Here is a 9,270-nt window from a genome sequence, read left to right on the forward strand (position 1 = left end):
AGATTGCGTCGCCTTGAGCTTTTACGTAAAACTAATACATGTGATTAAGGGAGCCATCGTATCACATGCTGCAGCTGAAGAAAATAGCAACCCCAGGATATGTTTTTCTTCTTGCCAACCATGCACTGAACTATACCAGGGCAATGTGCACAGTGCGCATTAGGCAAACAAACTGTTGACTTTATTTGATAGCTTGCCAAAAGGTCATCTAAGGCCACTTGCATATTTTCACTTTAACACAGTCAATGCCACAATATCTGGTGAAAATAGATCCTCTGACTCAGCAACTTCCTATTAACCAATTCAGCACTACTGACAGCCCCAGATTACCGCATTTGGGGCCCCGGGGCACCTACTTAAAAACAAAAAGGAAAACAGCTAACTTCCTGCATTTCAACACATTTTGCCATGGTGCAGAGAACAAAATAGCTGTTTTATAATGCTATTTTTCATTTTATCATGAGGCTGAGAGGTAATTTTGCAGTTTTAAAGCTAATTTCCTGTTTTTCTACATTTTGTGCCATGGGAAAGAGAAGAATGTGCTGTTTTACAGCTCATCTCATGCTATTCTTCACATTTTGCCATGAAGCGGAGAGAAAATTGTGCAGTTTTAAAGCAAATTTCCCCAGGTCACCTGTCCTGCGTGACTGATCGGTAATCCGGCCGTGGCCACAGACCAAAATCTTGTACATGACCTCCTTTTGGGCCCTTTACCTGTCATCATCATACATGGGAGACGTTACAAATTTGCCATTCTGGTAGGGGGCATTCTTGGCCACAAGGTTAGAGTGGGTAATGAACTGAGAATAGCATTGCCCTGTCAGTTTTCCTCATTAGCAGTCTTAGGTAACAGCTGATTGTGTGCTAATGCAAAGTATGTCACTTGTAAGTGTTGATTTGCCAGTGTGGTTGCCTTTTGACCCATGAAAATGTTTTGAAGCGCCATAGGCCATTCTATTTGACTGACATGTGTAGCCTGTAGAGTATTATTTTCTCCCCTTTCTTTTGTTGTTTGCTGTTTTGGTTTATAGTGAGTATTGCATCAAACACCCAAATAAGATGACTGTTTAGGTACTTCAAAAACTATACAGTATATCATAACATGAGCAAAAGCTTTGAGGATGGAAAACAGCAATCAACGTATCATTTTATTACATGAATGAACAAGTTGACTATCTATTTTTATCAATTTGAACAACTCGGGAAATCTGTATTTTTCTTGAGGAATACATATTATGTACAAATGACAAACATTCACTACATTTTCTGTAGGCCTACTGAGTTGCCCTGGGTTACCCACAAACAACAATCAAGAGAGAAACAAATAGAATCTAAATGACTTGACTGCTTTTTGTGATCTAAAACAAACGTGTACTGGTAAAATAACACATTTTCTCTTTGCCAGCACAAAACAACTGTATTCTGACAGCCAGAAACACCCCAATTTAAAGGTAATCATTTCAGAAAACATGGTCATTATTTACTATGGTAATAAGAAAAGGAGCTGTGATCCATGTGAGCTCCAATGTTTGCTAAACCTACAGTATATTCTGCTCCAGAATTGTCACCGGCACGTTTGAGCCAGATCACGTGACGGGAGAGGATAGTGTGTGTTTGTTGTTTGTGTCCATGTCAGTGTGTGTGTGAGAAAGAGGGTGGGAGTGAACAAAGGGGGGATAGGGGTATAGCCATCCACTTCTCCGGGCAAACACTAATTACTTTAACATTTCTTATAGTCCATAAGAATAAGATTTATAAGAATGTTAACATTTGCATGTATTTTAAAAATATCTGTGAGACAAAAATTACAATTAGTGCTTAATTTGATCAAATTTGTCACAGGTCTGCATCGGTGATCGAACTCCAGCGAAGGTAAAGCAAAACAGGGCATTATTAAGGGTCACCATATAGTCAGGTGGTCCAGTCGGCCCAAGGAGAGCATCCTCTGAGTTCCCGAATCTTGTGAAATGTTTAGTTATTTCTCCCCGTGGAGATGAAGACTGTGTCCCATTAGTGGTTTGGCATGGACAGGCATAGAAAAGGCTAAATGTGTTGTTGAAGGTCAGGGAAAGTGGACATTTTGGTTATTCCATGATGTTCTTGTTGACATACGATAAACGTCTCTTCCCACAGGCCTGTGCATGCTGACTGGACGAGGGGAGGCCAAGAGAGGGACTGTAGTTGGCTGCTCGGTGCCCAGTCATATTTTCCTGCAGAGGTGAATAAATGATAACTCTTCTAAACTGACATAAACTTTACATAAATTTACATGAACTGTAGTCAGTTGTTATCTGAGTGCCAGTGCAGAGAACAGTCAAATGACTATGTCATACTATGATGCGTGACCCATAATGCATTCTATAATTACAGGCACATCAGTTTGGTTTAACATGCTGTAGCATTTGTCATGGTGATAGAGCCTTATGTTAAAAAGTTATACTAACATAAGATAAGGCTGTATCATTTCAGCCTCATAATATGAAACAGAGTAGGCCTGTTATTACTTTTAACAGCCCATTACACTAGCATTACAGATGTAAATACTCACCGTGTTACACTGGCCCAAATGTAGCGACTGTAGAAGACGTTCGCGGGAAACAGCATTTGCCCTCTTATATTTCAAGCCAAACATCTTGTTCAAGTCATGGAACCCATCGAGTAAGCTACAAGACAAACACAGATACGTAAAGTCAATTAATGGCAGAAGTATGCACCACAGTTATGAATAACACCACAGCCTATTAAATAATTGTGACACGGTGAATCTATCACTAAAGCAATACTGATTCAGTGCGTGAAATATTGCCTAATATGCAGCTTATCATGGGTTCAAACAGCAGGGTAATTGTTCGGTGGTGGTGACATTTCATGCAATCTCTGGCGCTATCTTGAAGGTCATCATTTCTTCCACTAGATGGCAATATATAACAACTATGTCAGAACGTTCCTTATCGTTCCAATTTCATGAATTATAAAACTGTCTAGATTATGCTTCTAACTGATTTAAAATCCGAGCTGAAAGGAAATATAAGTAGGATTTTCTGCTAATACAGGATCAAACTTCCAAATCAGTTCCTGAGCTGGATTTTAATAAAATATCATTATGGTTTCTTGACCCACTTACCCATGATCCTCTGCAGAGCTTTCATGATCCAAGACGCCTCTGAGGAGCTGGCTGAGTGTGGGAACAGCATCACGATCATACAGGGGAGTAGACAGTGACGGGAAGGCCTCCACAAACACTTTGTTCTGAAAGATGGAAATAATGAAAAATGAAGAACAAATGTGTATGTCTATCATTTCCAGTCAGTCCCATGGACCATGTCCTCCTGGAGATACAGGAATATGCAATAAATTGACTCCTTGTCTTTTGTAGTCACTTCTGAGGAAAGATGGAAAGATTTAAAGGCCTACCACATTTTGCGTGGCAGAGAATCTGCCCCTTGTCTCCTCCACAGCATTTGTGGGCCACCAGTGTTCTCTTGTGTCTTGCCCTTCTCCCGCTGTATCCTTTGGGAAGGCTGTCCAGGCATCCTCTGATTGTTGGAATGAGCTGTCTGTCCAACCTGAGGTCCAATGGGTAGACTCATTGGTAATAGAATGGTTTTCAAGTGCAGCATGGAAACATTTAGAAGGCATCAGAAATGAATCATTAGACACTAGCTAGATTCTATTGGTTCTATATGATCTGTATTCCATGCACTGAGTCGACCTTAAAGTGCAGGGACCTGGTGTATGCTCCAAATAGACAGATATTTTGCATACTGTCCTCATTCAAATGGCCTGAATGGGCAACAATTAACGTTTTTTTTTTGGTAGTTGACCTGTTTTTTTACCTTCTATAATCTGACAACTATTTTTGAAACTTTGATTTATACACTTGGTTAAAAGTCACTGCAAGTGCCCTTGCTTTAACTGACATAATCATGACAACAACAATGATTAGACCTTTGTTATTACCATTAGACATTAATGATTGGGAGTTTTGTCTTTGCATGATGTTTGAGGTTACATGGGGATGGAACGTTGGGATGGATGGGCTGTCACCCTGCATGGTCTCTCCCAATCACGGAGGAGCTGCCTGCCTAGGTCTCTGTCTCTTTAAACATGGAACCCCATGTCCTGAGGCTAACACGCCTTACATCCCAAAGCAGAGAGCACTAGCACTACCTTCACATGAGTTTGAGAGAGGAGGGCCCTCAAGAATCCAGGTCAGACCAGACTAACTGATTATTTATTTGATTTAACTCGGCAAGTCAAATAAGAACAAATTCTTATTTACAATGGCGGCCTACCCCAGCCAAACCCGGACGATGCTGGGCCAATTATGCGCCGCCCTATGTGACTCCAAATCACGGCCGGTTGTGACACAGCCTGGAATCAAACCAGGGTCTGTAGTGACGCCTCTAGCACTGAGACGCAGTGCCTTAGACCGCTGCGCCACTCGGGCATTGGGAACAACGTGTCTACATGCCCTGGCTGCTGCATGGTGCAAACCACAACAAAGAGAGTTACCGCTACTGTTCACATCAGAGCTCTTGTCTTTGTGGTTTTCAAAAACCTTTTCATGTTTTGCGTTACTGCTGCCTCTGTCACATTTGCATAATCTAACTGGAGGATGTGATAGTCATAAGAAGTTTCTGTTATGTGTGTGTAGTGTCTGGATGTCTTTAAAAAGAGCTCCTGTCACATTTCTGAGGTGCCGTAGGCTGGGGACTTACCAACACTCTTACGTTTCCCAGAAGGCACTAGGGGCGACGCAGTGAAGCTGTCGTCCCAGGGCGGCTGCTCCTCTGCCTGCATGAAAAGCCCAAAGTCATCCTCCCCCTCTGGCCCCCCATCCAGGAACCCCCTGTTGGAGGCCACCTTGCTCTCATCCGTGCCCCTCTTCCACTCCTGCTCCCCTGGGCTCCGTAGCAGAGGCACCAGAGCCCCACCTCCAGCGTCTGTCTGCCCCCCATTCGGAGCAGGGAGGCCTGTTGCCATGGCTCTTGAGGAGGCCGGATTAGGTGGCGAGTGTGTGACAGAGATAGCAGGGCCAGCAACAGCAGAGCCTTGTAAAAGGGAATTAAACTGCCTAGTCCCTGCCTTCCTCCACCCTACTACGGCCTCTTCAGTTAGGTTAGCTGGTAAATCTGAAAAACACCTCGCTTCCATCCTACATGTCTCCTCGGACTCATGTTCCTCCGTTGCCCAGTGAGGCCCTCGCTCAGTTCTCTGGGATATGATGTCTCCCCTTACTAGCGTGGCCTCATCATCTGTGCTCCTGACCTCGGGCAGTATCTCTCCATGCTCCCCACAGAGCTCCCTAATTTCTGGTACTGTTGACTGGATTCCCTCCTCCCCCTCTATCTCCTCTTCCTCACAGAGGCCATGTACAGATTCCTGTAAACCTTCTTTATCCACTGCCACAGGATCTTTTTCTTCTGGCTGACATTTCTCACAAAGCTTTTTATCTGATTTTGTTTCCTGATTTATCTGACCATAGCCAGTCTCATCGGTAGCAGTATAAATGCTGCCCTCTACTGGTCTGGGTGGTTGTGTGGAGCAGTCTTTGAGGCAGCTTCTCTCAGAGCAGCAGTGGCTCTCTGAGGTTTGAACATCGATCCACCTGTTGGGCAGCTCCCCCTCAGCTATCTCCCCGGTCCCCCTTAGCCTCTCTGAATCACACTCTGCGGACTTGATATGATCCACAAACCCAATCACAGCACCCACCATGCCATCAAAGTCTTCCACATGTCTCATGATACCACTGGCCACATCGTTGCCTCCAGTATGGATGTCTTTATCCCATAGTTTGTCCTGGAAGTGCTCCTTGTTGAGAGAAGTTTCAGGATGCAGCCCCTCCTGTGTGTGTGCACTGTCTGGCTTTCCCCGGTCCCCGACGTCACTGCTGCAGTTTTCTGGGTCAGCATTGTCTGGAGGCAGGCAGGAGTCACAGGGCTTTGACCGGGTGAGACCAGTGCCATCCTGTACTTTCCCCTCCTCCTTCTCCTTAATCCCCTCCACACCGCAGCTCGACTGATCCTGCTCACATACAGAGGCAGCTTCCCTCTGACCCCCGCTACTCCCCTGCCCTCCTCTCCGCCTGTGACACTGGATGCAGGTCTTGGTCTGAGCGTGACTGCATTTGGGGATTCTAGTACTCCCTCGGTCTTGTTTTCCACTTGGGGTGTCCTGACCAGCTTTGGGAAACTCCCCTTTGTCCCTGCTTTCCTGGCTCCCTTCCAGGGTATGCTCGCCAGCATTCTCCCTGTTCCGGAGTGTTCTCCCCTGGATGGAAACCACAGGCTTGCAGGATGTTCTCCACCTCTGGGCTGACCTCGATTTGACCTGGTATGACCCCAAGGCCCCTTCCATATCCCGCACCCCCATTTTCCCCACCGTGGAGGAGTCCCTGACCCCTCCCACTTTATCCCTCAGCCAGCTGCCCACCAACGTGGAGGGGGACTGAGGGACCAGACCTTGAGTGCAGGGCTTTGGGCTGCCTGTAGAGTAGAGGCACCGTCCACCCTCCGTCTTGAGGAACAGACAACTTGTCTGAGTCTGACCACCTCCCTCAGAGGCCTTCAATGTGGCCACAGTCACCAGTGCCCCCAGGCCTGTCTGTCTGGGGTTGGAGGCATAGTTGGAGTCCAGCGGTTGCCCCAGACCATAACCCAGCCTGCCCCACTGTCCCACCGGGTAGACATCTGCAGGCCTGGGGCACGTTCCTTGGGACCTGGGGGGAGGTGCTGCCCTCCTGCGGTTCTTGGAGCACGCAGCCCAGGCCCGAAGGCCCTTTACTAAGGGCATGTCCCCAAGCTCCAAGTGTCTGGTGAAGGGAAGATTGCTTTTTTGGCACTTCTGCAGCACCTCCCTGGGGGAGCCAGACATCTCCAGGCATGGGTAGTTGTTGTTATTGTTCTGCTGGATCATTGTTGCAGCCGTCAGATGATTAAGGTAGTATCAAAAAATAGTAGCTAATGTGCAATCTTCAAACTTGTATGTAGCTTAACAAGGAGGCTTCAACACATGAAGAATAGACACTCAAAGTAATGACGCGGAGTGTATTTCCGAGTAATATTCAGTGACAGTGCTGTCAACAGTGTTCTCCATCCAGATACGCAGCATCAGAGTATTTCTATCAACGGGTGTCAGGCATGTAAACCAATTCAGTCTACCTAAACAACCTAGAGGAGAAACAAACAGTGATCAGATATATCATTGAAAACATGATTCAATACCTCATTTCATTTTGGAAAGGATGTTACTGTACAAAGACTCTCATAATCAAATAAGGCTACAAATCAATATCTGCTAGAGCCCACAAGAGAGATTGAATGGCTGGCATTGTGTGAGAACCATGTATCGATCCTCTCGCACAATCTTAACTACCCACTTTGATTGGTGTTTTGGGGCTCAATCAAATGTTTATTTGTTCGTGTTTTATGTGTTCATGTAAAATGTATAGTTATAGTGGACATTATCATGATATATTATGAAGTGGAGGTTCTTGACCAAACAAAACATGTAATTCATATAGGCCATGGAAAATAGGGTATAGTAGGCTATATGGGTGATGCACGTAACAGTTGTAATAGACTCTGCTGCGCAAACGGTCATTCCACATGCATAAATTGTTTCAAAGCCTACCAGTATGAATATTTAATAGGGAAGGTGCCTATAAAGACAATAAAATCATCAACAATGTACCCAAAACAGTCACAATATTTTTCGATTTTAAATGACGCTGTTAAATAGCAACCACAGTTCAATATTGTCATCATCGTCCTTGCTTGCTTCTCTTACCATTTCATACTCAGATTCTCCGAGCTAGACGTTGCCAGACATCTAATTGCGGTTGGATGTTGTCTGCTTGACGTTAACCTTCATTTCATAATTGTCGTATTTGACTCGCGTCTGTCTGTAGGATCATTTTATGCGTCTCCCACGAACACGACTCAATGAGCATCGACCGACGAGGGTTTATTTAGGCTACTATACATACATTTAAAGGTGGAAAAGGTCCCCTATACCTGCATCGAAGTCAAAAGGCTGTTTTAAAAATACAATCATATTTTTCTGTGAGTCTCTTTTCTCATCTTATTCGAGCCAGTCAGCAGACGCATCCTTACCGCAGTAGCCTACCGTGCGTGCAACCAGAATGTCGGCGGCAAGCTACTTGCATCCCACTCACACGTAGCCTACGCAGCATCGCATCATCACTGTGGCCCACTCTTGAGGTATGCCGCGTTCACGTTCCAGTCGGAACAAATGCAGTATCATGCATAACTACAACCAGTTAGAGCAAGTCGCAAACTCGGAAATGTTCGACCGTGTAGTATTCACGTGCTGCGTTCAACCAGTTAGCAAGTCGAAATGTCCGAGTTTCCTTGTTACGACTAGCACTTGAACGCGGCATAAAATCGAGTAGACACAATAGCGACACGTGATGATGGTTATAATTCCAGCCTAGACTAGACTTGAATATAATTGTACATGAGCACATGATACTGCATTAGGAGTTATGCCTATGCACTAATAACTAATGTAAGCCTTGGAAATAGTGTGATTGTGGAGCATGCATGTTATGGCACATAATATTCAGTGGTGTAAAGTACTTAAGTAAAAATACTTTCAACTATTACTTAAGTCGTTTTGGGGGGGTATCTGTAGTTTAATATTTATATTTTTGACTACTTTTACTTTTACTTCACAACATTCCTAAAGAAAATAATGTACTTTTTACTCCATACATTTTCCCTGACACCCAGAAGTACTTGTTACATTTTGAATGCTTAGCATGACAGAAAAATTGTCAAATTCACACACTTATCAAGAGACCATCCCTGGTCTACCCTACTGCCTCTGATCTGGCGGACTCACGAAACACAAATGCTTCATTTGTAAATTATGTCTGAGTGTTTGAGTGTGCCCCTGGCTATCTGTAAATAAAATAAAAACAAGAAAAGTGTACTGTCTGGTTTGCTTAATATAAGCATTTTGAAATGATTTATACTTTTACTTTTGATACTAAAGTATATTTTTGCAATTACATTTACTTTTGATACTTAAGTAAGTTTAAAACCAAATACTTAGACTTTTACTCAAGTAGTATTTTACTGGGTGACTTTTGCTTTTGCTTGAGTCATTTTCTACTAAGGTATCTTAACTTTTACTCAAGTATGACAATTGGGTACTTTTTCCACCACTGATGATATTCATTTAGGCCTAATATTACAACACAAAACAGGGATTTGATAATTATGTTTTGGGATAAGTAGGCCA

At 44.1% G+C, this 9,270-nt stretch overlaps 1 protein-coding gene across 1 annotated transcript; it reads right to left on the bottom strand.

Moving 5' to 3' along the window:
• Window positions 1-1,114: 1,114 nt before the first annotated feature.
• Window positions 1,115-8,340, bottom strand: LOC129832365 (uncharacterized). Its single transcript, XM_055896383.1, has 6 exons — window positions 7,792-8,340; window positions 4,722-7,172; window positions 3,415-3,566; window positions 3,125-3,249; window positions 2,549-2,663; window positions 1,115-2,210 (listed from the first exon to the last, which is right to left on the bottom strand). The coding sequence occupies exons 2-6, from the start codon at window positions 6,916-6,918 to the stop codon at window positions 2,085-2,087; spliced, it is 2,715 nt and encodes a 904-aa protein (XP_055752358.1). The 5' UTR covers window positions 6,919-7,172; window positions 7,792-8,340; the 3' UTR covers window positions 1,115-2,084.
• Window positions 8,341-9,270: the final 930 nt, after the last annotated feature.

Source organism: Salvelinus fontinalis, chromosome 33 (assembly GCF_029448725.1).
Source record: "Salvelinus fontinalis isolate EN_2023a chromosome 33, ASM2944872v1, whole genome shotgun sequence".
NCBI classification, from domain to species: Eukaryota; Metazoa; Chordata; class Actinopteri; order Salmoniformes; family Salmonidae; genus Salvelinus; species Salvelinus fontinalis.